The sequence below is a fragment of the Gavialis gangeticus genome, unplaced genomic scaffold (assembly GCF_001723915.1).
Source record: "Gavialis gangeticus isolate Ggan-Ray unplaced genomic scaffold, GavGan_comp1, whole genome shotgun sequence".
Classification (NCBI taxonomy): Eukaryota; Metazoa; Chordata; order Crocodylia; family Gavialidae; genus Gavialis; species Gavialis gangeticus.
Window position 1 is genome coordinate 3,840,467 of NW_017729018.1, and position 26,762 is coordinate 3,867,228.

A 26,762-nucleotide genomic window follows, 5' to 3' on the forward strand; every position below is an offset into this window, starting at 1 on the left:
CCCCCCCCCCCCCCCCCCCCCCGGTAATATAGACAACTCCAGCATGGGTTTACAAACTTGTCTCATGCTGTCCATGTGAGTTCTGTGCTAGGAGGGACTCTGCAGAGCTGCTCTTTCAGACCAGCTTGGCAAACTTTTGTCAGTCCAGCCCTGCTTCTCTTAGTTTTGCTCTGCTGTTTCTTTCCATCCAAAAACCACAGCACCAGCTCCTTTCTGGCTTGAAAGGGGCAGCTCCTTTGAAGGCCAGTGGAAGCTGTGGCCCACAAAGTTGCTTGTCCCCTGTTGGTCAGTGGTGCCTTTCTTTAATGCCAAGTGCTTCTTTCCCTCTGTCTTCAGTGTAGGGTGAAATTCTTCTGCACGGGGGCAGGAGCAGCCATGACGGATAACAGCATGGAGTTTCAAACAGACACGCCTTCGGCGCTCAGCTTCAGCAGCCTTCCTGCGGAGCTCCTGGAGCCTCCGGCCATGGACTTGGAAGAAGGTGCCTTGACAAAATCTGACTTACCAAAGACCATGGAGCAAAGTGTTCATAGTCTCCGGCAGCCTGGCTCAGCCTTCAGTGCCCTGTGCTCTGAGCTTCACTCCTCTGCCTCTGACATAGAGCTGAGGCTTGGTGCTGCCACTGAGAAAGTGGCTGTCTCTGAAAGCACAGAGAGCATAGTGTTGGGAGGCCCAGATGCAGCCTCTAGCTCAGTGACTCTCCTGGGCTTGGACCTCCAGGAAGCAGGTGCAGAAGTTTGCAGGGACTTGGGTGGGGCAATGGAAAGCAGTGAGGATGCCACAGTACCTGGGACGGATGCAGACTGGAAACCCCCTCATAGGGTAGGAGGCACCAGAGGCCCAATAAGCTCAGGACAGAGTGACTTGGTTTGCATGGATCTGGATGAGGAGCCAGAGGCTGGTTCCTGCCTGGAAGGTGAGGAATGGACTGATAACAATGAGGATGGTCAGTTAGAGATCCAGGGCCTCCTTGCCCAGCTCCAGTCCCTCAGCCCCAGCTTCCGTGATGACTCGCCCACCTCGGAGGATGGCCTGCTGCCACCCTCAGAAGTGGGTGACTGTGGTGTGGGCTGTTCTGAAAGAGATGCCGTGCTTCCCTGCAAGGGGGCGTCAGGGGCTTACGGCATCTGTCAGGGGTGGCTAGATGAATGTCATCCCTGCCCCCTGCATATTGCCACAGGGAGAGGCCTGGCAACACAACCCTGCCGTGCCCCGCACTCCACCTGCTCCCGGAGAAGCCGGGAGTGCCATGGCCTGCTGTTTGCAGAGGCCAACAGGGAGGACTTGCTGAGCCTCCTGCGCTATGAGGGAGGGCTCCCAGTGGAGACAGACACTGAGACACCCCTTGCCAGGTCGGATGTTCTGGCTGGGACCAACCTTGAGGTCTTGCAGTCCCAAGAAAACCCCACGGCTTTGAAGGTGGATGAAAGCACAGTGGAGCTGGGCACCTCGAAGACGGAAGACTCCTGCCATTGGTATCAGAGCCAGGGTGTCTGTGAGGAAGACTCTGCCTGCTTGTCCCCATGTAGCTGGGATGGCCCTCCAGAGCCTGCATGGACAGTGACGTCCCCACCTCGGACCCAAGGACCAGAGCAGGCCCCCAGCGGGGGTGCAGCTGTGAGTTCTTTGCATGCCTGAGGCACTGGAGGAGTTGGGAAAGCATCTCAGCTTGAGGGGGGAAGGATGCAGAGAGCAGCTGCCCTAACTCCTCTCCTCTGAGGTGCTCTTTGGGGTATGTGAGGGGAGAGTCAAAGGTTCCTGTGAGTGCAGAGGGCTTCTTTTGCCCATCACGTTCCTCTCCTATCATGTGCACAGCCTAGTATCCTGCATGATGGCTTGGGAATCCCAGAGCCTTGGTAGGGGCCAGCCCAGACCTTTTCAGTCCCCTGCCATGAGACTTGCACACATCCTGTCTTCTCGGCTCCCATGTGGAGAGAGCAGGTCTGGGGAGCTGGTGGGAGCTGTGTTGTGGTCTAGCCATGTATAAATGGAGCATGTGCCCTGTGTCCTGCCCTGTCCTCACAGCTGACCGGAGTGACTGACTCCACCTCGCTGACCAAGCTTGCTGGCTCAGCCAGGCCTAGCACATACTCCTTGTGGCTGCTGAGCTAAACCAGAGGCCTCTGCTTGACAGCAGCTCCATGTTCCCACTTGTAGGCAAACAGGGTCAGGCCTGCATCCCACACATGCATCATCCAGGGCCTTTCCATGACCCCACTGCCTTCTCCCCAACCTCAGGTGGGGCCCCCCTCACCTCCTTTACCTGTTGTCCCTCCCTGCTCCTTACACTTTCTCATGTGGAGGCTCTCCCTTTACCCGCTGTTCTCCCACCCCAAATGATCCCTCTCAATTCTCAGCATTTTGGACCCCTCCAGCTTATCTTGCTTGCTCTTATTTCTTACTCAGTCTTCAGTGGCTCTGGTTCTTAGCAGCTAGCAATCGCATCATGCCTGCGGAGTCCCCCTGGCTCTAGGAGCAGATGTTAACTGACGTTATGATTGCTTTACAGACTAAAGAATCCCTGTCCTCCTATCCGGCCTTCAAAGAGGGTGAGTAACTTGACTGCTTACTACCTGGCACAGCCCACTATTCATGGCACTGTCTCCCTGGAGTCCGAACTGCCAGTCCACCTGCTGTGGTTCTGCTGTCTCTCTCTGGGGTGATTCAGGTCCCAGGGGTGGGTTCCAGTCAGGACTGGGAAAGGCATCTTCTCCCCTAGAGTACTTAGACATACACTGAGAGGAAGGCTACAATGGCAGGAGTGTCTGGCATCCTAGCTCAGGAGACTTTTGAGGGGCCAGCCTGGGGGAGCAGGGATAGAATCTAATGGCTCCAGGTCATGTGTTTGAATCCTGATTTTTGTCACAAATAACAGTTTGCCACCTGTATAGAACAAGTGTAGAAGGTCTAAGTCCAGAATCCTGGCATGTAACCCCCATCTCTGCTGTCTCTACAGGGGTCATCCTCTGTGGGGACGCTGAGGACCCAAGTAGCCACAGAGACTGAGCTCCCTTCTTGCCTTCCAAATGGGTTGTACTGACTCAGGCCCACAAGCAAGGCAGTCATGGGACCTGGCAGAGCTGCTGCTGGTGCTGTTGGTTTCTGGGGCCATTGATGTGCCCTTCCAGTAACAAATGCAGCAAGAGGAGTTGCCAGGTGGGGTCCAGCATGCCCAGCTCCAGCTAACCAGTCACTGGGCCTTCTAGATGAACATCTCAGGGAGAAGTGGGGGTGTCCCGCTCCTTCCCAGAGACAGAGGCAGCTGCCCTGGCCCTATTCTGCCTTTTTCCCTCCAGAAGCATGGGTCAGTGGAGTGGGCAGCTGGTGCCTGAGCTGATCTGGCTCATGAGGGTAACTGAGGAGCAGTAGCATTGGCAACACTCAGGGGAGGTTGGAGTTAGACCCAGATGCTTGGGTCTGCTGGTACCTGGGAATACATGGCTACCTGCACATGGGCTGAGATGAAAGGCCCTAGCATGGTGGGGGGAGACCCTACTCCAAACCCACAGTCCCTGTTGCAGTTGGCAGAGGCAAGGCCTGCTGCTTCCAAGGACTAGTTTGGCTGTGGGGGGAGTCCTGTTTTGTCTAATGGCTGTCTGTGTGCTTCAGTTCCAGGTCCCTGTGACCCAGAGGACCTACTGGATGGAGTGATCTTTGGAGCAAAATACTTGGGCTCCACACAGCTTGTGTCAGAGAGGAACCCCCCAACCAGTGTCCGGATGGCGCAGGCCCAGGAGGCTGTGGACAGGATCAAGGTGGGTGGGTGCCAGAGGGAGCTGGGTATCAGCAACTCAGCAAAGTCCGTGATCCCTGAGCGAGGAGCAGCTGCAGCTCATATTCAACTCTTGTCCTCCATGCCAGGACCTGCAGGCAGCTGTTGTGAGAGTGCTCTGGGTGGCTCCCCATAGTCACAGACAGTGACTCCTGCCTGCTGGGAGCTGTAGCCCAGCTTGGTTCGGGCATGCCAGCTACAGTGGCCTCTAGAGATGGCAGCACTCTCCTAGGCCAGCCAGGGAGCGATGGTGATGGTCATCCTCACACACCTTGCCCTCTCCCAGGCATGCAGACTGCAGCCTCCGCCCTCATCCATCTTCAGTCCTCTCTACCCCTGCCTGTCAGAGATGAGCTCCCAGGGTGAGTTGGGCCAAGCTGTGCCTGGGAGCAGGCATAGTAGGCAATCGTGTATTGGCTTTGGGAGGCTTGTCCATTCCCATGTGTGTGTTCTAGACTGCATGCAGCCGGTGAAGTCTGGGCCTTGCCAATAACTGGCTTTATTAGGGGGTACAGGAATGGGGCACCCCTCCCTGCTGCTCCAGAAGAGACTGCTGCTGATTTTACCTGACTCCAGAGCAATATTTGTACTGAAGTCTGCATGAAGCAGGAGTAGGCAGCATCCAGGGCAGGGCACTCCTGTGCAATCAGTAGCAGAGCACAGCTTGATACAGAGGTCCATTTCTCTGAGCTGGTGAGGATAGATTTAAACAGGAATCCAGCACTAGGAATGCAGGGCATTGTGGGAGAATAGGCTAGTGGTTAGAGCACAGGCCTGGTAGTTTGTATTCCTCCTCCTCTGCTGGGTGACACTAGGCAAGTCACTCTCTTGCTCTGTGCCTTAGTTTCTCTACCTGTAATAAAGGAAGGATAACACCCTATCATGGGACTAGAGTGTGGCCACCTAAAGCATTTCCTGTAGATACTGGGCATGCGTCCTTTGAAGCTGAGGCAGAGAGGAAGAGGCAAGCTTTCTGACTGTGGCTCCTGCCTGCCTACAGGTTGTGAATCATGGTAGCCACTGCTCATGTCTGTCCCTTCCTGTTACAGCATCTCGGAGTGCTTGTTTTTTGTGATCTGTTGCTCTTCCAGGGGCAGGATCATTACCCTATCTTCCAGGGGCCCAGTCAGGGGGACAGGACTGTCCTGCTATTGTACAGTCAGTGAAAGAGCCAAAAGGAGGCCTCTGAAGTCCTGGCTCCAAGTCCCTTGCTCTGCCTGCCTGCCATGACACTGTAAGTAGCCACTTACACAGGTGCTGTGTTGTTCCTGTGCTGCAGGCACCCGAGGGAGAGTCCCAGCCCATGACAGAGGTGGATCTGTTTGTCTCCACGCAGAGGATCAAGGTCCTTACAGCCGACACACAGGTGTGTAGGAAATGTGATATCCTTACGAGGCAGGTCTCTCTGCTGGGGCTAGCAGGCATGTTCCTGTCCTTACTAGAATCCTATCCCATCAGGAAATGCTGCTCTGCACCTTGTTTTCCTTGGCTCCGGCCAGGTGCTTGGCCCATGTCAGAAAACATCCTGAGTGTGAAACCATGTCACTTGCACTGAGTGATGATTGCATGTGGGAAAGGTGTCTCGTGTCCTATTCAGATCTTGATAAAGGCACCTTTCCTCTGGGAGGGACCCCAAGCACTTCAGATGGCCCCAGTGAGGATCACAGAGCTACTGCAGAAATCAGCCACTTCTTAGACGGGTGGGGGCATACGTGCATGTGTATGTCTAATATAATTCAAACCTGGTCCAGAACAATGTGATGACCCCAGTAGACATCAGATGACTCCCATAGTTAGTAAGCCTAACTCCGAGTATACCTACAGGGTTTTGCAGCTGTGTAACTCAGCCGGTTTGCTGCTTCACAAGAGATGAAGAGATTGTTGCTAGATAGAGAAGGCCAATGAGAATTTGCCTTCTGTGTTATGAGGCATGCACAGTTTTGTCCCTACAGGCTTTTCTGTGAGCTCTCTGCAGGACCTGGAAAACTGGAATGAGGGAATTTGTTCGAAGGAACGCCAAAACTTTACCAGAGATAGGATTTCTCCTAATTCCTGGCTGTGTGTTTGAGTCATACAGATGCTAACCATAATCAACTAAGTCAGTTTTAAACAGCCAAAAGAGCCTTGTCCTCCTCAGTTAGTTAAGCTTCCCTTTCCTATGGCCTGTGCTGCCATCATCCTCCTGCCTTTCCAGCTGCCCATGGTGGTTGGCAGAGTTTTTTACATAACGCTGCCTCCTACAGGAGGCCATGATGGACCATCCGCTCCAGACCATCTCGTACATTGCGGACATTGGCAGCATCATTGTGCTGATGGCACGTAGGAAGCTGCCACGGCGGACAGAAGCCTCGGGGGAGAAGCGGCTCTATAAGATGATCTGCCATGTCTTCCATTCGGCTGATGTGAGTGCGATAGATTGGGCTCCCCCATGAAACCCAGGCGGGGCTGGGGGGTGCATCATTTGAAAGTTCATCATGCAGGATGTGTGCGAGGGGAGTGATACAAGGGTCGGCTCTGAGGTCCTAGGTGCCATGGCCAGGAGATTCACTGCTGGACCTCCAGCAGGCACTGTGGTGGCTGTACCTGTATGTGGGTCTGGGAGGGACACGGGTCGCATACCTTACTGCAAGCACCCTTGGGTTCAAAACCTCCTGGAATCCAGCATAGGCAAGAGAAGTGCCTTGCCCAGGTGGGGAGCAGTCAGGAGTTAGCTTTGTCCTAGCCCCATGGGTCACAGGCTGCCCTATAGCTAGGGTAGCAGGGTTTCAGTCTGTGACTGTGTCCCTTGGGGGAGTCCAGACCAAAGGGATGGGCACTGGGTTGGGCTTGATCCCTTCAAGCCACTGGGCTCTGGCAGTGGGTGTGCAGGTAGGTGACCCCAGCTCCTAGTACCACACCCCTGCATGCTGAGCTCTTCCAAATGACCCAGGATGCTGTCCTCCACAGGCACAGCTGATTGCCCAGGCCATTGGGCAGGCCTTCAGCGTAGCCTACCAGCACTTCCTGCAAGTCAACAGCATTGACCCGAGCCAGCTGAGACTCCGCCAGCAGGGCCACAGCCCAGAGGATGAGGAGCTTTATAATGGGGACCTGGCCCACTTCTCCAAGCAGGAAAACAGCAAGGAGGTAAGAACAGCCCATGGGCAAGTCTGCGTGCATGTGTGCTCAAGTCGTTTTGCAGCAAGGGCTTTACCTTGGCCCCCTGAAGGGCTCCCTGGTTCTGGGAATTGGCCTCCTGCTGGAAGAGGCTAGGATTGAAGTGGCCATGAATCTTACCAGAGCCCCTTTTTGGCCTTCCCCCAGAGTGAGGTCTGGCAGGGGGGGATGAATAATCCAGTTCAGTTGGGGGCAGGCAGATGATAGGACCCAGCTGCTGCCACCACTTCTCCCCACCTCCCAGCATTGGCATAGTACGGTGAAAGCCCCCTCCCCTGGAGCCCCAACACTTGGCTGAGACACAGGGCAGGGAGAGCCCTCCAGTGCAAAATGCTGCTGAAGCCATGGCTCCATGGCAGGATCCAGTCTGTGGGCCATAGGTTGCCAACCCCTGTCTTACATTGTTTCCTGTGGGGAGAGGCTGGAACTAGGGTAAGTGGGGGTCCCACATGGTTAGTGCTCATAACCTGCTGCCAGCAAGTCTCCTGCTGGGTTGGACTTGGACTGGAGTGGTCATGGACCCCCTGGCTCCCCAGTGCCAGCCTGGCTCTGTATGGCCTGGCAGGCCTTCTGCTGGAATAAATATGGGCAGGGCTGGCTGAGACCCCAGAGGGTCAGTGCTGTGCCTCTTCCCTTCATTGCCTCTGGTTGGGGAGGCCAAGCCTGACATGGCTTGTGCTTGTGCTGTGTCCTGCCCCTGGCTGAGCTCCAGAGGCACTGTGCTCTGGTTGGCATTCAGCTGGACCAGATCAGTCCATCTGCTGAGAGTCAGCTCAGCCCCTGGACTCCCTGTGGTGCATAATGTGCTGTCCTGCATGCAGGTCTGTATCCAGAAGCAGAAGGGGGAGATCCTGGGCATTGCCATTGTGGAGTCAGGCTGGGGGTCCATCCTACCCACCGTGGTCATCGCCAACCTCATGCATGGGGGTCCTGCAGAGAAATCTGGGGAACTAAGCATCGGGGACCGGCTCATGTCCGTCAATGGGACCAGCTTGGTGGGGCTGCCTCTCAGCACGTGCCAGAGCATCATTCGGGTGAGGCTTGGGGCGGGACAGTTCAGCACAGGAGCTGCCAGAACATAGGGCTGTGCACTCTCCTGCCACTGGTGCTGGCCAGCTTACAGGGCTTCTAAGCCAGGCTGAGCACTGTGGGCCAGTGTACTGCCTTGGCAGGTGGTCCTGTAGCAAGCAGGATGAGAGGGTGAGTGTTGTGTGGGTGGGGACAGCCAGCTGCTCTGCAGAGGAAATCTCTTGTTGGACTAGTAGCACCTTGAGCCATGGATGTCACTAGTGCTTAGTTTGGGCCTCTGGTTGGGGAGCAGGGGAGAGGTGGGACCAGCAGTCGGTTGGGAGTAAGAAGAGGACAGTGAAGGTGAAGGACATCCTTGGAGAGAGTCATCCTCTTCCCACTGGGGGGTTGAAACACTTTGTGCCCAGATCCTGAGGATCCAGAAACCTGGGGGAGAGTGTCCTAGCACTGTGGGGATAGAGCCAAGGGTAGAACCTGTGGGGATGGGCCAAGGAGGCTGGGGCTACTCAGATGACCTCTGCAAGCATGTACAGGCCTGGGAGCCAGGAGTTCCTTACTGTGAACGGGGATTGGGGTTGTTCAGTCCCCTGAAACAGCTCTCAGGAGAGCTCAGGAGTCTTTCTCTTCCCTTCTTGCTTCTGGCAGGACCTGAAGCACCAGACAGAGGTGACCCTGAGCATCGTGCACTGCCCCCCTGTCACTACAGCGATCATCCGCCGCCCAGACTCCAAGTACCAGCTGGGCTTCTGCGTGGAGAATGGCATTGTGAGGAGGGGAGCACGTGAGGGCTGGAGTCTTGGGGAAGTGTGGGGGTGGACTGCTGGGGGGGCACCCAGCCCGGTTCACCTGTGGTCTGAGCTGCAACTCCAAACACCCCTTCTGTGCCCAGGCAGACCAGGGAAGATAGAACAATGCTGTGGTCAGTGGCCCAAGAGACTTTCTGGCCCTGGGAGAGGCAAAAACTTAAGACCTGCTGCTCCAGGTCTGCTGGCGGGTGTCCTTGGTGTTGGAGGGGGATCTCTCAGCCAGAGGAACCCTAAGGATTGTGGCCTTGTGTCACTAATGGCGGCTTCCTGCTGCAGGAGAACTGTTGCTTGCCCAAGGGCAGCAATGTGCGTGGGTGTTACCCAGTCCTGAATGAGGTGTTGCCCACACAGGGAGCAGTGTAGGTTTGGGCTGCGAAGGGAGGCCTGGTACCTTTATTCCACCACACAGCAAGCCTGGCTCAGAAACTGTCTCCTCACCCCCACCACAGCAGCAGCTGCATGGTAACCCCCTGTGCAAGGGGTTCACTGGCCTTGGCTCTGGTGACCATGGCTCTCTCCTCTCCAGCTCACCCACATGCTTTCTTATTGCCCCAAAAGCAAACATGTAGCAGGCAGCCCCATACCTCTGCCATGAGGAGGCACTAAGGCTGGTGCAGCAGGGCAGGAAGTACAGCCTGGACTCTGTGTGGGCAGCTTGAGTCTGGGGTCTCCTGGCTCCACTCAGGGCTTAGTAAGACTCACTGGCCCGTGGCAGCAGCGGTGTCTGGGATGTTGGTTCCCTGGGGTGGGCACTCCTTGGTTCTGACCAGGCTCTCTGCTCCTCAGATCTGTAGCCTGATGAGAGGGGGGATCGCAGAGAAAGGTGGCATCCGCGTGGGCCATCGCATTATCGAGATCAACGGGCAGAGCGTGGTGGCCACACCACACGAGAAGATCATCCAGATCCTCACACAGGCAGTCAGCGAGGTGAGCCCACCCACAGGCCAGGCCCAGGACTTGCTGAGTCCTCTTTCCTGCTGCCCTCGCTTCCTTCCAGCTCCCTGCCAGCTGGCCCAGCAGGTTGCTTCTCAGGGTCATAGCTCTGCTCTTGCCCCTGCTTTGCAGGAGCTGTGCCCCCTACTGGAACGGATAGCCCTGGTGTCACTTGGCCCTGGCTCCTCCTTGCACAGGCTGTCCTGTCCTGCAGAGAATGTCCTGTCCCCCTGTCCCTCCATCACTCTCTTCAGTTGCAATAATGCTGAACCTTCTTGTCCCACAGATCAGATGGGCAGTTCTCAGCCCATCCACAGACCAGATCCAGCCCATGGGCCCAATCTGGCTGTGTTGGGGCATGGCCAACAGTGCAGGGGGTGGGGACAGGGCATGGACTAGCCCCAATTCAGCTGCATGGGGCGGTGGGGGGGGGGGGGGGACAGGGCAGGGACTAGCCCCAATTCAGTGGCAGGGGGGGGGGGGGGGACAGGGCAGGGACTAGCCCCAATTCAGTGGCAGGGGGGGGGGGGGGGACAGGGCAGGGACTAGCCCCAATTCAGTGGCAGGGGGGGGGGGGGGGACAGGGCAGGGACTAGCCCCAATTCAGCTGCATGGGGCGGTGGGGGGGGGGGGTGTCATGGCCTGGCCACACAGGGCTTAGGAATTTGGAAGTGGGAGAGGGGTGGCAGTATTAACTGACACTGCTCCCCTGCTGTTACATTTCCTGACCCTGCTGTGCAGGTTGGATGCCAGGGCTCTGTGGGCTAGATCTGGCCTGCATGCTGGGGGTTGAGCATCCCTGATCTACGGCAAAATCTTCCCCCACCTCTCCCCAGAGTAGGTGAGCCTGCTCTGGAACTCTAGGTGCAGTGGCTCAGTGGGGTTCCCTGTCCTCTGGTCTGAGCCCTCATAGGCGGCAAAGCAGGAGCTCCAGTGTCCCCAGAGCAGGAGAACCCTCTGCAGCGGCAGTCCCAGCCAGTGCTGACCCACAGGCAGCAGAACAGAGCCAGGACTATGCTGAAGCACTGTCAGTGTCGCATTTTACTGTCAGCTTTGATGTAACTTGAGGCATCTTTGTCAGGGGTCTGGCAGCCCATGAGCCATGCACCAGTGCTCTACAGCTCCAGTACAAGGAGGGAGGCCAGTGGGCAGGGGTGACTGGTGTCTCTTGAGTCTGGAGGGGGCATGATTTGTGGGCGGGCTGTGGGGTGGGCCAAAAGCCCCATATCAACTCCTCTACTTCTGTGCTGCGGTTTAGTGCCCCCCTCCCCAACACACCGCCAGCCTGTGCAGCAAAAAAACTGCCCCGTCCTGAGTAGTGCCGAGTTGGGGGCCAATCTCAGGTGGGGCACATGCCTCCCCCCCCACCAGTCACCTGTGCCAGAGGGGCTAGAACAAGGACTTAGCCTAACACCAATGTGTAGCAGCTTGCCTGCCCCTTGCACATCTCCAGCCGGGGCCTGGGGATCATCCTGGGATATGACTGAAAATCCCTCCGGTGGGTCAGCACACACCCCACGTGGGCCAGTCAGTCTTCTGGCCTCGTGTCCTGTCATCATTGCTTTGTGCACGTGCCTCTGGGCACAGTTGAGGGCTGCTCAGTGTTGCTCTAGGGGTAGCTGCATTTCAGCAAATGGAAGTACAGCCGACATCTCCAGCATCTGTGGACCTTGGAGGGGCAAGGGTGTGTGAGGCTCTTCTCAAAAAGCTGTTCCCTGGGTCCGTTCTCCCGATGCAGGGGAGGGGGCAGTGGTTGTACTCTCCAGGACTCAGAGTCAGGGAGAGCATCTGTATGGAGTTCTTGTGGCTGATTGGCCCTGTTTCTCTAGGTCCACATCAAGACTATGCCGGCCTCCACATATCGTTTGCTGACGGGCCAGGAGCAGCCCATATTTCTCTGAAGAGCAGGAGTTTGCTTTTGACTGCCTGGCTGGCACCACACATGTTCTACCTGCTTCACTTTAGGGTTTGGGAGGAAAGAGCTGCCTGCGAGAGAGGCCAGAGCTGGGCCAGAAAAGGGTGTGTTCGGCCTCCACCCTGTCTGGCATTGACTCTTTTTGCCTGCTCAGGCTCTCCTGTCCTGGGCCCCAGGTGAGGGACATGAGGGCAAAACCTTGGGGCTTTTGTAGAAGGTGCTTTATGCGGCCTCACCATGTGAGGGCACCCTGCTTTTGGCCTTAGTATTGTTTCAGGGCTTATGCAGGGGCCCTGGCCTTTCTCCTGTACCTCAGTTCACTTGCTGCCTTGCACCCCACTCACTCAGCTGCTCTATGCAGCACAAGTTGCCCATCTGGACAGGGCACAATCCTGGTCCTTCTTGTACAGCTCCAGGGCAAGGTAGAGCCTCTCTCTCGGCTCCCTCTCCTTCCCTCAAGCTTGGAGTATAGGGCAGTTCTGTGTTCAGAGCAGCCCATGCGAATGCTCCTAGTCTCACGTGCAAGGACCTTTAACCCAGCAGGTTGCGTTAGCAGGAAAACGCTACTGCTGCAGAACCAGAGGTGCCCCCAGGGTGTTGCACTGGAAGAGATGGATCACAGTAATGTTCAGGCAAGGCCCTGGCTGCCCTGGGTTGTGACCTTACACTGTGACGTTCTGCTTCTCAGGCAGAGGCCCCAGCCTTGTCATCCCTGCCTGCTGAGGGCAGAAACACTAACTGCCTTATAGCTAGCAGCTCCTCTGAGGGCTGCTGTCCCCCAAGTTGGTCCAGGCTGCCTGCTCCACCCCCAGACTCACTGCTCCGTCTAGCCCTGCTGTTAGGTTCAGCTCCTGCAGAAAGTGGTTGCCAGACTTCCTCAGGACATGGGGTGGGGGATGCATGGAGAGAGTCTGCTGTGGGAGCTGTTGGCAGAGGTTTCCCTTTGCCCCAGGGAGCACCAGCTCTGTCACTTTATCCCATCTGGTTGGTGGGTGCAGCAATAAAGGCTCTTTGGGACTTTCACTGGTGGTTGCGCTTGGATGGACTCTTGCCTGGGCATCTGTGCAGTGGCCAGTTTAAAGCTGTGGGGAGAGTCTGTGGCCAGTCCATGCACAGCCTCACCTTTACAATCCTAGGAGCTCCAAGGGCTGTAGTTCTTTTGGGATGACCTTCCAGCTGTCCCAGAGGGACCTCCGGCAGCCACATGCTGCTTTGCTGTTGCCAGGGACATGCAGAGGCTAATGGGCCCTCTGGCAGCATGAGGCCAGGTCATTCCCAGCTTCTGTGAGCTGCCATGGGAGCAGCCGTCTGCTTTCTTGTGTCTCCTAGAGCATGCAGCTTGCGGCCATGGGTGCCAGTGGAAAGGGTGTGGTAGAGAGACTGGTGCGTGAGTGCTGGCAGAGGGGATAGCAGCTTGCTGCCAGGTCTGCTCTGGGCCCTGGGATCCTTCCTACAGCCTACCCTTGCCAGCTGGCCGGGGGCTGTCCAGATGGCAGCCTGTGGGCCCCATGTGGCCTGCAGGAGGTTAAATTGCAGCCCCCAGGTTCCTGCTCAGCTGCCAGTCCCCCAACACTAGCTGTTTCAATACAGCCAGTCTCCAGGCTCCCTGCTTCTCCTCCAGCCTTCCCTGCCTGCTCTGGTCCCAGGGGATGTGGGCAGGGGAGCTGAGGGTGCAGCAGTGAAAGGGCAATGGCAGGGGCAGGGAGGTGGAGGACAGGTAGCCTATGGCTCTGCAGAGCAGCCCCTGCTGGGGCCTGCTGAGAGGTTGGACAGCCCCGATCTAAACCCTTCAATGCACCCCCACTGTTGAACAGAAACAGCAAGCACTAGTGAAAAGGACCCCTTTATTACAAACCAAACCCTGGGGAAAGGCTGCCTGTGTCTGTACAGCACTGTACACGCAGCTGCTCTGGCTGTAGGGTCACACACGTAGACTTGCAGGGGCCGGAGCTGGGGGAGCCTGGTGCCACATGTCACTGAGATGACACTGGGTTGGTGTTACTGCAGGCAGCTGGGACAGGGCAAAGACCTGGGGCCTGGCCACACACATGGCTCATGTGTAAACAGCCATAGACTGCAGGTGCAGTTAGACTAGGCCTGGCCCAGCTGTTTGCTGCGCTGATGCGGATACCATGGTTTAGACGGAACCAGAGCTATGCTGGTCTGCGGATGGGGCAAAGCCCTCGAGGGGCAGATCAGGGCTAGGCCAGCAGAGCATGTACAGGATGGAGCTGGGCCTGGGGCTGCCCCTCATGGAGCTGGACTGGGGAGTGCACAGCAGAGTGGCAAGGGCCAGACCACAGCTCCAAGGGGAACAAGTCCTCAAAGTCCTCATTGTTACACATCAGTGGCCGGGCCCCAGTCATAGTCTTCATCCTGGTCAGAATCATAGTCCCTGGCCCGCGTGAACTTCTTCTTCAGAGCATCATGCTCGTATTCCCTGTGGGAAGAGGCTGGCATCACATCCTGGCCAGGTGACAGCAATGACCCAGTGACGGGTACGGAGAATCATATGGGCAGTTCGGAGCCCCAGGGTTTTTGCTTCATAGCTGTTGGCCAGAAACTCCTGCCCAGCTCACTCCTCCCAAGTCTCAGTAGACAGCACCGGCCCTGCCCCTTGTCCTGGACAGCAGTGCCCACGGCCTGGGCTGATCCCAGTTCTGGGGACCACGAGGCCCAGGCTAAGATGTGCATAAAGATCACCTGGAGACACCTGATGGGAGAGACTGTGCCCAGCAGCAAGTCCCTAGACTGAAGAGCTGCTAGTGGCCCATGGTTATCTTGCATTCAAACCTGGCCTGGGACTAAGTATCAGCCCAAACTGCTTCCCTCATCCTCACCCAAGTCTACTGAGTGACAGAGCTCCCACCACAGGGATCTGTGAGGTTAAAAGGATCCCAGAACTGAATCCATCGCTCCAGCCTGGATCTCATCCTGCCTAAGTAAAAAACCCAGGGAGCGGGGCCAGGCTTGGGGCAGGAGCAGCTGTCTTGAGCAGCAATTCCCCAACCCAAGCAGTCATCTACCCCTACTGAAGGAGTCTGTTGTCCCTGGAGGGTCCCTCCCTGCACTTACCGCATGCTGCTGTACTCCTGTCTCCACTGGCCCTGAGCTTGTTGGTCTCCTTCCTGGGAAAGTGGAAGTGAAGGAGTTAAAGGCTGCAGGGCTTTGGGGGGAAGGGGGAGGGGGGGCTAGCATGCTGCAGCCCCTGGTGCTGCCCTGGCAGGGGCTCAGCACAGAGGGACACTAGTGCCAGGCTTCCCCTTTCAGCCCCTCCCAACAGGTGTGGCAGGGTCCAAGGAGCTTGGGGAATCCAGGAGCCCTGGAGCTCTGCACTTGCAGCAGTCTGAGCTAACGCAGCCCCAGACAAACATGTGCCAAGAACAGGGAACATCCCATGCCCAAGCCCGAGTTTTTACAGCCCCTTGGTGCCCCCTCTGAAGGGACGGTACTGACACCTTCCACATGATGTAGCCGAAGCCCACAGAGCAGAGCTTGGCTTGGGGGGCACTCATCACAAACAGGCCCATGTGCCCTTGCCCAATGGCCCAGCTTACCTGTGTGGTGGGATAGGCCAGTGCAGCTGCCACCCGCTCACTCAGGTTATGGGTCGGGTCTGGCTCTGCTGGCTCCGATGACCGGGCCAGCGCCGGCTCCGATGACCAGGCCAGCACCGGCTCCGATGACCGGGCCAGCACCGGCTCCGATGACCGGGCCAGCGCCGGCTCCGATGACCGGGCCAGTGCCGGCTCCGATGACCGGGCCAGCGCCGGGTGGTCATAGACATCCTCCAGCTCATTGTCTGTGTAGGCACCTGCCTCGCCATCGGTGTCCTCATAGTCACTGTTGGCACGGCTGTCACAGGTCAGGTAGCCTGAGCCCAAGCCCGTGGCACCCTGCTGGTTCAGCAGGTCCAGGTTCTCCGCAGGAGAGGCGTCCACCTGCACAGAGAGGAGACAGGTTAACTGGCACCCTGCATGCACCCCTGCCCTGTGTGCGTATCTTTGGGGGGTGGGAGGGGAGTAGGCAGAGGCAGAGACAGGAAAGTGCACATGCGGATGGCCACCAGCAGCCAGAGCCAGCTTCTGAAGGGCCACCTGGTCAGCCTGGCATCTGGATGATGGCCTTCCCTAGGCCCTGCACCTCTGGCCACCTGTTCCCTGGCTCTGCTTATCCCTACAGGGTGCCTCTGCAGTGCTCAGTGCTGGGGAGCTAGGCAGCAAACCCAGACCAGATGCCATGCAGGGAGACAGCCCTGGCCACCCACACAGGCTCCAGCTGTGCTCTGCCAGGACATCATGCCCATGGACATCTGGGCCTTGCTGCCAGCCCAGGGGGAGGGCTTGCGCTGTCAGTACAAGCAAAGGGGCCAAAGCATGTGGGAGCTACAGGGGAAGCACGGTATAATGAGGGCGCCTGCGGGCACCTGCTCCTCTGTTGTCCAGATAGGCCGGGCCTGGTGTGTCCTGATGAGGTCTTTCAGGGTCTGGTACCAGGTGTTGCTGCTCCCGCTGAGGCTGATGGTGGCAGTGAAGAGGTGGCTGCAGTATTTCTTCATCTTCATAGCCTGGGCGTAGAGGCGCCGAGAGCTCTTCTTGGAGTCAGGCACAAGCCACTGGCGCAGGGCCTTGATGCCCTGTCGGCTGTCTGGGTCACAAAACACCACCACGGGGTAGTACTGCACGTAGTTGAGGCGCTCCACTGCCGAAGGCGTGATGTCCAGCAAGGCGTGCTTGTCCTGCAGGGGGAGAGGGAGTGAGAAACCTCTTGACAGCCAGGAAGGGCTGGGACTGGGCAACATGGCCGGGCACATACTGTAGGGTGTCTACCCCTGCACCAACAGCCCTCTGGACCTCCCCTGCCCCACAGGCCCAGAGCAGAGGCTCGGGAAGGGCAGAGCGCTGCATGCTCCTGGCCCCGGTGACTCACCCGCTCAGCAATCTGCCGCACCGAGTCCAGCTTGATGACCTTGGATGACCCCGTGTCTCGGGCCACACTCACTAGGGAACAAGAGAACCGTGGCGGGGAGGGTGCAAGCAGCTGTTCAAGCTGGATGCTCCCCAAGTGCCACTGTGGGAGTGCTGAGCCCTGGTGGCCTGATGACCCAGCCAAGCCCACGGCTGCATTGCACAAAAGACAGCCTGACCCATCCCAGACTGGGTACCAGCAGGGGCAAGAGAGTGGAAGGCTCCAGACGCATTTGCTCAGGCTGCAGGCAGCCCAGGGCACTCCTGGCCATAAGGTTAGTGCTGTATAGCAGCTAGCATGGAGGGGGGGATCCCATGTGCAAACGGGAAGGCCCAGGCCCAAGCCAAGGAAGCAACTAGGACCTCAGCTGTGGGCACCAGGGCTCCAGACTGCAGCAGCTGCTGAGCATTAGTTGGATGGTGCCAGGGTCCCTTCACTCCCCCTAATCCTGGTCCAGGCGGAAGCCCTGTGTTCCCTCCTTACCCCCTGATAGGCCTGGCAGGAGCAGACACTCCATTGCACTTACAGGCAATTTCAAACTGGTTGGGCATCTCAGCTGCCAGCTTCTCCATGGCGATGTCAGCAATGGGGCCCAGGATCACAACGGGCCGCTTGAAGCTGGCTGCAGAGAGGAGAAGTGTAAGCGGACGGCTTGGTGCAGGGCACCAAGTACGGGATGCAGCCTGCCAACCCCATCAGCCTCTGACCCCGCAGGATCTGCCCAACCTCCTGAGCTACTGGGGGAATATGCAAGGTGGAGAGATCTCAGTCTCCCAGGAGGCAGAGACGGTCTCTGCAAACCTGTTTGTTTAAATGGCAGAACTGGGCTCCAGATAAGGAAGTGAGTGGGGTTGAGACGAGATGCACCCAGAGTTGGCCACATTTGGAGCATGTGGCCCACGGTGCAGCAGGCTGTTCAGAGACTAGCACAGGCCGGGCAGCCAAGACCTTCCTCACCACCCACCCAGCACCTGCCCCACAGCTTCTTCTCAGCCCCGTGCATGGCTGGAGCCTAGATACCCAGCCAGGGCGGTGCTGCGAGCAGAGCGGGCTCCCATGGGATGGCGTAGCTGACCCCGTTGTGTGGGGCCAAGGCAAAGGAAGATCAGCAACTCCCACTTCAGCCCTATCCCTGCTATTGGGTCAGGCAGCTCATCAGGAGCTGCTGCTTCATGGGCCTTTGGCAGCTCCCAGGAAGGTAAAAGCCAGTGAAACATCCCCCCTGCCACTGCAGCAGGATGCACAGCTCCTGGCTCCCTACACCCCAGGGGCAAGAGTCTGCCAGGCCACCAGCAGGGAGCTCACTGCCCTCAGCCCCGCTGACAGAAGCCACAGCGAGCAGGCACACTGAGCAGCTCCCCTTGCCAGGAGGTGGCAGGACAAGGGCCCAGGCCAACACTGCCTGGGTGATCCCAGCCCAGCCAGCTATACTGGAGAGAAGTGGAAGGGCATGGGGGCTCCAGTCAGCAGAAAGGCTGAGACAGCATCCAGCCCCCAGCCCAAGAGAGGGGAGATTGTGCACATGGGGCGGCTACAACTGCACTGGACATTCAGGGACCTGACTAGTTGCGGGGATGGTCCCCGCACAGCATCTCCCAAGGCACCACTGACACTGCAGCCCTTGTGCTGGAGAAGAGGTCCTGGGGTCTGCGCCATGATACAGGGCAGTGTCACTGCTTTACCAGGCTGAGCTTGGAGCATCACAGCAAATGCATGGAGCAAGCACAGGCCACAGGCCCCAGTAATAGCCACATCCGTCCCTGCGGGAATCTGAGACATTGCTGCTTCAAAGCAAGGCTGCAGCAGGCTGAGCAGCACCAGCTCTGGTCCACTGCAGCAACGAGGGCAGCACCCCCACACCCTCCCGACCCAGACCCACCTTCCTTCAGCACCACCCTCTCGTAGGGAGGGTAGTGGCCCTGCTTGGTGAGCACAGACAGGTCCTCGCGGCTCTTGCGCAGGTTCTTCTTGGCTCCCCTCAGGCCCCGCAGCTTCCAGAACTCAGCCCGGGGCCCAGAGGAGCTGGGGGCGGCCGTGGCTTTCAGCACCGACTCCAGGCTGGCAATCTGCTCGGCCCTGGAATGACAGGGGAACAGCCTCAGCAACGGACCAAGCGTCCCTGCGCTCAGTGGTGTTCACACCCCCGGCTCTGCCACGTGCTGTTTGCACCCCCAGGGCTCCTGCTTCAGCATCCATTGGCAAGTGCTGCAGCCAAGAGAGGTGCTGGCAGCCAGGAACCGGGCTCCCCTTAAGCTGCAGATGCCAACTCACCATGCAGCCTCAGGCATGTCCTCCTGGCCCTCTATCCCCCTTTGCTTGTGCATGGGGAAAGGGTGAAGCAGGGAGGGACTCAGATGCCAGACAACACCTCTTGAGAGCCCAACTGGGTGCAGTCGCACCAGCAAGGAAACATTCCCTTTTGGGGCACGTGGCCTCAGTCACTGTCTCTAAAAGGCAGGACCAGCTTCTGCTCCCCTTCCTCAGGCTGGTCCTGCCCCGGTTGGGGAGTAGATGTCTGGCATGAGATGACACTGTGCAGACCCCATGCCAGCTTGGTGCTGGGAGCAGGAGAGCTGCATTAGTGCAGCGCTGCCAGGGTAATGCACCCAGCTTCTCAGCACGCGGAGCCACCTCGGGCCTGGCAGGAAAGAGCTGTCCCTAGAGGTGGGAGACAGCCCCCTGCCTCTCAGGAAAGTTGCTATCCCCATGCACAGAGCAGACCGGGCACAGAGGACAGTCCCACAGCAACCCCAGTGTCCTGTGGCTTAGCCCCTGGACAAGACTTCTGCCAAGACCATCAAGGAAGCAGCTCTTCTTCTGCCTCCTTCTCCCTCCACAACTGGACTGGAGCCTAGCGAGTTGGGCGGAGCAGCTTAGGGTGCCCAACACGAGGGGTGAGGGCCAAGGGGTGCTGGCTGGGTGCAAGACTCCATGGCAGCGACGTGCCTGAGCCTGGGGTTCAAGCAGATGCCCTGTCCCCCCTTGCTCCTCAGTGGCTGCCTCTGCACAATCTGGCTGGGTGACAGCCCAGTATGGAAAGGTCTGGCTCTCTGGAAGGATGGAGGGCCCAAATACTGCCATCAGATTCGCAGGACCAGGGTTTCCATTGCAATCTGCTCCCCACATCAGACACTGAAGAGCTTTCTTCTGCATGGGCTGTCCCTCGCCAGCTGCTGGGCCCCTCCTTCCTTCCCAAGGTCCCACCTGCTTCTGTTGGGGATGATTCCCTTATCCAGCTCCTGCAGGTCTCTTCCCATGCGCACAACCAGCCAGCTGCCCAGCTTGCCCCGGTACATGGTGTCCACCACATGGAAGACCTCTCCCCGTGTGAAGCTCAGCCCAGAGGGCGCATCCTTCTCAAAGTCGAAGTGCGTGCGGATGTAGAACGAGTCGCCCACATTGGACTTGATCATCTTCCTGTAAACTGGGCAGCCCCAGGCAGGAGAGACTGTCAGGGAAAGAGCAGCCCAGGGGCAGGCAGCAGGTACCTGGGAGTGTCAAACTATTGCTCAGAAAGTCTGTGGGCAGCACTGTACCAAGACTTCTGGCATCCCCGGGCAAACTTTTAGTATAGGTCCCCCCTTCACCAGAGATAATGATAATAGTAATCATTATTTTCACCATTTTCAGGCCCCCTCTCTGTCTGGGCCCTGGGCAGGCACCCAGTTCACCCATGTCTGTGTCTGGCCCTGTCCGTGGGAACTGGGGTCTGCCATGCATTTGCACAGGACTGGCCACTGGGGCCTGGTACAAGTTGTCCATGGGAATCACTTCACCCCCACCCAGGCAGAAGCCTCCTCTGAAGGCACATGTGCTATTCAATGAGCTGTGATGCCAGGGGTGCGGAGAGGCTTCATGGATGAGGTCAGGCAGATTCCTGACCAGGCTCCTCCGCACCACAAAGGGCATGGGCCGTGAGGGGCAGGGGATGTAACCACAGCCATCAATATGCCCCCTCCTTCCTTGTGCAGATACTCCAAGGAGGCCAGCCTGAGATGCTGCTTTTGTACCACCATTGGGAGGGGCTCATGGTGGGGGGGCAGTGGCTTCTCTTGGGAGGCAGTAGAGTTGCGAGTCACAGCCTTCCTCCCCACTCCTCCGTACCAGAGGGGCTTCGGCTGCGGCAGGGATTGAACATCCCCAGAAACTTCCCAGCTCCCCACCAGCATCAGAGGGGAGAGCAGGACGAGCACAGCACAGGGGTGGGGTGGGGAATAGTAATCGGATCCTGAAGAAAAGGCCGAAAGGGAGAGACAAGCACAAGGCTGGGAAAGCACCCGTCAGCAGGATGGGAGCTCTTTGGGACAGGACAGGATGGGACTGGGGCTAAGAAGGGGCTGGGGGTGGTGCTGAGAAGCCCAGGAGCCTGCAGCTCCGCGCAGGGGCAGAGAGTCACTTACTGTCCTGCTTGCACTGGGTCTGCAGGACGACCTCCTCACCCGGCGGCAGGCTCAGGAGGTATTGCACAGCGTCCTCACGCGGCAGGCTCTGGAAACTGGTGTCATTCACCTGCCACAGAGGAAGAGGCCTCACAGCTGGCGCCCAGCAGCTGCCTCTGGCCAGCAGTGGCCAGGGCCTGAGCATGCTGAGGTCCCAGCCAGAAAGGGCAGGCACCGCAGGAAGCCTCTGCAAGACCTGACAGGTGCCATTCCCACCTCTATGACACATGGAAGACCTTGGTGCTACCCAGCCGCTACAGGCTCAGTTAGTGATGGGCTCAGCAATCCTGGCCTGAAAGCAGGCAGGAGTCTTCCTGATCAGCTGCTGAAAAAGGGAAGCTCCAGGGCAATAGGGAGCGGGGACCTTGTGATAAAAGCAGAAATGCCCAAGCTGTCCTAGCTGTGCTGCCTCTGGCATAGCTCAGAGCAGGGCTGCTAGGCAGAAACACACCCTGGCAGCTTGGGCAGTCCCACAACCTCTGGGCAGGGCAGGGTGCAGCTGGCAGGAGGTGGCCAGAGGTATCCCCAGTGTTTCCAGCCAGGGTCAGCATTTGGCATGAGCAAGCAGGGACTGAGGGGTGATCACAGGGCTGGAACAACCGCAGACCACTTGGCACAATGCGTACAGTGGGGCATGCTGGTGGGCCAAGGTCCCCGGCTGACTAGCCCTCCTCAGGCTGACCCCACGCCCCCACGCCGCCTGATCGGGCAGAGCACTGGGAGGGGGTCCAGTCAACTCTGCTCAGAGACACCCCTTTGGTGGTGGCTGTGGAGGGAGGAGGCGACTCCAGCAGGACAACGTCCCTTGCCGGAGGCACCAAGGAGCACATGTGCAGGGACGTCAGCTGCATAAAGCAGAGCCCAGGCTGTCTCAGCCCAGGGGGAGTTCAGACTTCTTCTTGGCCTGAGACCACAGGCACCACTTCCCTTCCTGGGGCCTGAGGCCAAGAGGGGCAGGGGCTCGTCAGCAGCCCCACAACACAGCACTGGCAAGGCCCTCCGGTCTGGCACCCTGCCTGCCAGCAGGGAAGGGGAGCCAAGCAGCAGTTTCACTGGAGTCTCCTTCCCTCCCCCTGCCCAGGGCTACCTGCAGGATCTGGTCCCCTTCTTTGATCCCCTGACCGGCTGCAGGACTCCCCTCTTGCACGCCTGCCACGAAGATGCCCACATCATTGCCACCAGCCAGCCGCAGCCCGATGCTCTTGGCCTTCACAAAGCGCACGATCTTGGCATCCGGGCTGTACCTGCACCAGGAGAAGGCCTCTGTGTCAGCCTGGGGGAGGCCAAGTGACTCTGGGGCAGCAGAAGCAGCACAGCTAAAGGAGCAGAGGTCACCCAGCACCAGCCTGGGGGGCTCGTGAGCACTTCACTGCCAAACAGAGGGGCACTGCCTGCAGGGGCCAGCTCTTCTTCAGCTGTTCCTAGCTCAGCTCGGCTTCCTGATCCTGCTCCCTTTGAACTCACAGACTTGCTGGCAAGAGCTCTGCCTTTCACCTTCCAGGGCTTTCACGCAGCACATAGCCAACCACCCAACCACCATCATGACCTCCCCAGCCAGCCCAGTGCCTCCCTGCTTGTCCACAGGCTTGTCCTAGGCTTGCATCTGCCCATAGCCAAGTTGGGGTGTGTTCCCTGGCTAGGCCCAGTGTCTCTGCACAGCACCAGAAAGGGCCTGATTCAGCCATCCTGGCCACCACATGCAGGAGGCTGCCCAGAACTGCTCCTGTCCCAGGCAGGCAGGAGAGGACCCCAAGGCTGGGCCAGTTCAGGCCAGCAACTCACCCCTCCTTCTCGCTGGCTCTGGGAGTGGGGGAGCCGTAGGTGGTATTGCAGCCGCTCTCCTCAGCAGCCTCTGGGGAGTCTGAAGGAGAAGATGAAGCAGTAAACAGTTTGCTTGACCCCCCAGGATGCTCAAGCTGCTCTGGGGACCCCAGTAGGTTTGCTGGGTGGAGACTCAGAAGTAGGGGACCATGAGACATCTGAGGGGCTTCTGGAGGGCAGAGAGAGCCTGTTACTGCACAACTGTGGGAGGCAGCACAGAGGTGAAAGCTCAGGAGACAGTTCCCGAATGGAGGACCCATGCTGCTGGGCTTAACTGCATGCAGAAGCACCACATGGCAGACAGATCTCAAGAGCTCCTATGGAAAGGCTGCCTAAGAGATACCTCAACGCAGCTATGAGCCAGAGCCCTGGAGACCTCACACTGGGCTGCTGGTGACAACCACAGTCACTTTGCACTGGGACACTAGACACGGTCTAGCTACTAGCGACCCAACTCCCAGCTGTCTGGAGCCAGGGCTAGCGCCCTTCGTCACAAGGTCTGGTGAAGCAGCAGACTGGAGACCACTGCTCATCTGCACAAGCAATGCAGCAGGACGGAGGCAAGACAGACATCCCAAGCCCCACCATCCCCTGGCAAGCCATCCTTCGCCAGGAGAGACCTCCTTTTGGGGCACGGGAGTTCAGTCTCCATAACCTCCTCACCCCAACCCCTCCGGTAAGACAAGGGCAACTGGAAACCTGCTGTCACACTGGGGACGTGACGGCCAGGGCTCGTTTCCGGTGACCACTCAGCAGAAAGGAACTAGCGAGCTGGGCCGGATGCAACCCAGCAGCCTCCTGGTGACAGGCCGCGTGGACCTATGAATGGGGGAGAGCTGGACACTGCCCACAGGCTTGTTGCTTCACCGGGCAGGCACGACTCACCTGAGATGGGCATTTCATTTGCTGGCCTGGCAGCCGCTGGCTCTCTGCTGCCCGGTCTCCCCTCTCTAGAGCAAGCAAGAGGTGACAGAGTTCAGAAGAGCTGCTGCAGCATGCTGGCTCCTGGGGACAGGACTGCCCTGACCCAAAGAAACTGTTCCAGCAGCTGCTGCAGACAGTCAGGCTGGACATGTGGACCCATGCCCAGCTGTGCTCCATGGGTCAGCATGAGAGCACCCCCCCAACTTGGCTCCTGATGGCACCAGCTCCAGACTCTTCCCAGTCCACCAAGAAGCCCTTAGCAGACCCATGTTTCTGTTCACCTCCCAGCCAGAGAGAAGACAGAGCTTGCCTGCCAGACAGCCCCAGGCGAGTGCTCTCTCCAAATGAAATCCAGGGCTCCCCTGCCCAGATCCAATGACCACTAGCCTTGCTAGGGAGGCTGCTCAAGATGCAGCTGGAGTGTGAATGTTACCTGAAAGACTCCAGCTTGTCCTTATTGGAACAGGCCATCTGGGAGACTGTTGGAGGGACGGGACATTTCACTTGCATATCAGCGTAAAGCTCAACCATGAGGCTGAGGGGCTGGCAGGGGAGGTCCTCCCAAGGCACTGGCCAGGCCGGAAAGGTAGACAGACAGTAGAAGGGGGAGGAGAGGGAGAGACAGGCGGAGGCTTACGGCAGTGAATTCATCCTGGGGGGCCCTGGGAAGCACTGGGCACTCTCTGCTGGGGGCAGATGGGACAATTCAGAGCCGATGTCCGAGATGTCTAAAACCAAGAGGAGGGAGAAATTCTCATTAGGAAGCCTCCAAGCCATGGTGCTGGGTGCTCCAGAGTCAAGTGCATCAGGGCAGTTGTTCAGGACCCTCAAACCGATGGTTGCGGCAGGGCAGATCGACCCAATAGGCAGTCAGAGGATGGTGAGGGCTGAAGGGCTCTTGCTCCCTGGTGCAGCAAGCACAAGAACCCCATGGGAGCACTCGTCAACCCGAGACAAGGCGTTCCCAGAGCACGTGGCCCTGCCACCCATTTCTCCGATGGTCTCCTTTTAGAAGCCAAGTCTGATGATTTTTTGCAATATTGCTTTCACCTTCAGGCTTGCGCTACAAAGGAGCAGCCACCAACCAGTTTCATTTCCAGGTTCGGGGCAGAAAACCCCTCTGTGCACCAGCTCTGTGATGGGACAGTCTGACCCAGGAAGGGAAACTTTTCTTAGTGTCCCTTCAGAGTGTGCCACGATTGCCTAGTGGAGTCCAGCAGTCGCCTGGGGCTCCCACCTGTGACCAACAGCCATCAGAGTGTCTGAACTCCCTGCAGACTCAGTCAATGACCCTTGGGTTCAAGCCCAATTGCAGCTATGGCACCTTCCCTCCCACCTCCGATGCCACGAACAGCACTGCCAATCCTCTGATGCCCTGGCTATGGACATCTAGGCTGTTCCCCATGGCCTGGCACCTCCCCTTACCATCCATCTGCGAGCTGTCACTGTCACTGTCTCTCACTTCAGGGATGCTGACCAGGAACTGCCGGTTGTCCCGGAGCACGAGCAGGGTCAGCGTCCCCTCTGACCGTTCAATCAGTCTGCGGGTGTCAGCCAGAGACATGTTTTCACTCGTGATGCCATTGATCTAGAGAGGGAAAAAGTTAGAACGGTGCTATCACCTCTGCCCTCTGCAGGAGGTCATCGTAGGAGCCTTTCCTTGGGCTGGGAACGGCCAAGAGCAGTGGCGGGGGCAGTCTGAACACATCATGGCATCCCAAAATCTAGATCTCCCATTCCTGTAGCCAGTGCTCGCAGATTAGAAATCCAATGCCAGGCAACTGGTCTCACCACTTTAAGAGCCAGAGTCCCTTATATAAGGGCTCTTACCAAGTTAGGGCAGAGCTGTTGACTCAATGGGGCTGGGCCCAGGCTGTCTCAAGTTCCTCATAACTACCACATAACCAGGAAAGGGATTCCTCAGAGACAACTTGGGGAGGTCCGAGGCCAAAATGAATCTCCTCGAGCGCTAGGACAGACTCTTGGATACTATATTAGAATTGTAGAAAACGAGGGCTGGAAAGGACCTCAGGAGGTCACATCTAGTCCAACCCCCTGCTCAAAGCAGGACCAGTCCCAACTAAATCATCCCAGCCAAAGCTTTGTCTAGCTGGGTCTTAAAAACCTTCAAGGATGGAGAGTCCACCACCTCTCTGCATAATCTGTTCCAGCGCTTCACTACCCTGCTAGCGAGGACCTTTCTCCTAATATCCAACCTAAACTTCCCTTGCTGCAACTTGAGACCATTGCTCTTTGTTCTGTCATTTGTATCGATGACAGTGAGAAGAAAACAATCCCCAGCACTGCTCGAGAGGTTTTCACTCAGGGCCTCCAAAGCACTGCAAAGGTGGTGGGAAATATCACTGTGGCTTTCTAACTGGAGGGGAAAGTTGAGTGAGGAGGAAAGGATGCTGTTAGAGCATGAGTGTACTTGGGAGGCACATACACACATGTGCACACTCAGGCTTGCTCTTCTTCTCTTCCCAGTCTGACCACTTAAGCCGGGGACCAGGAGCTGCTGGAAGGATCTCTCCGCATGGAAAAGAAGGGCCTCTGATCACACCAACAAGGAGCACTCCTGGATATGCCCAAGCTGCAAAATGTACTTGCAGATCAAGTAGAACTGTAACTGCCTCTTCCATATCACCTGCCCAGAGAAGTGAGACTTTAGACAAAGCTCTCCTACATTTTTGTGCACTAAAAAGCATCACCTCCATGCCAAGGCAGAGCTGTCATCTGCAGCAATCAGGTGATGCAGGAGGCAGCTGGCCCCTTCGAAATGCTACATCTAAGGAAAGGCTTGGGATAAACCCTGGCACCCAAGGACCAGCAAGAAAACTACTGCCAACAGACTCACTGAGGGCTCGGCCGCAGCAGGAGATGGCAAGATCTCCAGGACACAGCCTGGTTTTTGATCCATGTTCATGCAATGGCTAGTGAGGGGAGAGAAAGGTGGTGGGGTGGGAGGCTCTGATCCACAACAGGTTCCTAAGCACTGC

At 57.9% G+C, this 26,762-nt stretch overlaps 2 protein-coding genes across 10 annotated transcripts in view; one reads left to right on the forward strand and one right to left on the reverse strand.

Annotated features, from left to right (window-relative positions):
- The window catches only part of APBA3 (amyloid beta precursor protein binding family A member 3), a 20,188-nt gene extending 7,554 nt beyond the window's left edge, over window positions 1–12,634 (forward strand). For all 3 annotated transcript variants that reach the window (XM_019513255.1, XM_019513254.1, XM_019513256.1), the window contains 10 exons: window positions 337–1,617; window positions 2,510–2,549; window positions 3,610–3,755; window positions 5,052–5,138; window positions 6,016–6,174; window positions 6,719–6,898; window positions 7,750–7,962; window positions 8,603–8,722; window positions 9,550–9,690; window positions 11,526–12,634. In XM_019513255.1, coding sequence (XP_019368800.1) covers window positions 376–1,617; window positions 2,510–2,549; window positions 3,610–3,755; window positions 5,052–5,138; window positions 6,016–6,174; window positions 6,719–6,898; window positions 7,750–7,962; window positions 8,603–8,722; window positions 9,550–9,690; window positions 11,526–11,597 — 2,400 coding nt within the window. In that variant the 5' untranslated portion in view covers window positions 337–375 and the 3' untranslated portion in view covers window positions 11,598–12,634. The remainder of the gene's footprint in view (window positions 1–336; window positions 1,618–2,509; window positions 2,550–3,609; window positions 3,756–5,051; window positions 5,139–6,015; window positions 6,175–6,718; window positions 6,899–7,749; window positions 7,963–8,602; window positions 8,723–9,549; window positions 9,691–11,525) is intronic.
- Window positions 12,635–13,438: 804 nt separating this feature from the next.
- The window catches only part of TJP3 (tight junction protein 3), a 49,956-nt gene continuing 36,632 nt past the window's right edge, over window positions 13,439–26,762 (reverse strand). For 6 of the 7 annotated variants that reach the window (XM_019513259.1, XM_019513260.1, XM_019513263.1 and 3 more), the window contains exons 7-20: window positions 25,189–25,351; window positions 24,401–24,491; window positions 23,725–23,789; window positions 22,801–22,879; window positions 22,106–22,262; window positions 20,980–21,088; window positions 19,784–20,003; window positions 18,459–18,655; window positions 17,106–17,201; window positions 16,541–16,611; window positions 16,038–16,349; window positions 15,169–15,552; window positions 14,687–14,769; window positions 13,439–14,051 (exon numbers count right to left, since the gene is read on the reverse strand). In XM_019513259.1, coding sequence (XP_019368804.1) covers window positions 13,949–14,051; window positions 14,687–14,769; window positions 15,169–15,552; window positions 16,038–16,349; window positions 16,541–16,611; window positions 17,106–17,201; window positions 18,459–18,655; window positions 19,784–20,003; window positions 20,980–21,088; window positions 22,106–22,262; window positions 22,801–22,879; window positions 23,725–23,789; window positions 24,401–24,491; window positions 25,189–25,351 — 2,130 coding nt within the window. In that variant the 3' untranslated portion in view covers window positions 13,439–13,948. The remainder of the gene's footprint in view (window positions 14,052–14,686; window positions 14,770–15,168; window positions 15,553–16,037; window positions 16,350–16,540; window positions 16,612–17,105; window positions 17,202–18,458; window positions 18,656–19,783; window positions 20,004–20,979; window positions 21,089–22,105; window positions 22,263–22,800; window positions 22,880–23,724; window positions 23,790–24,400; window positions 24,492–25,188; window positions 25,352–26,762) is intronic. The other variant, XM_019513264.1, reaches the window with a different exon arrangement.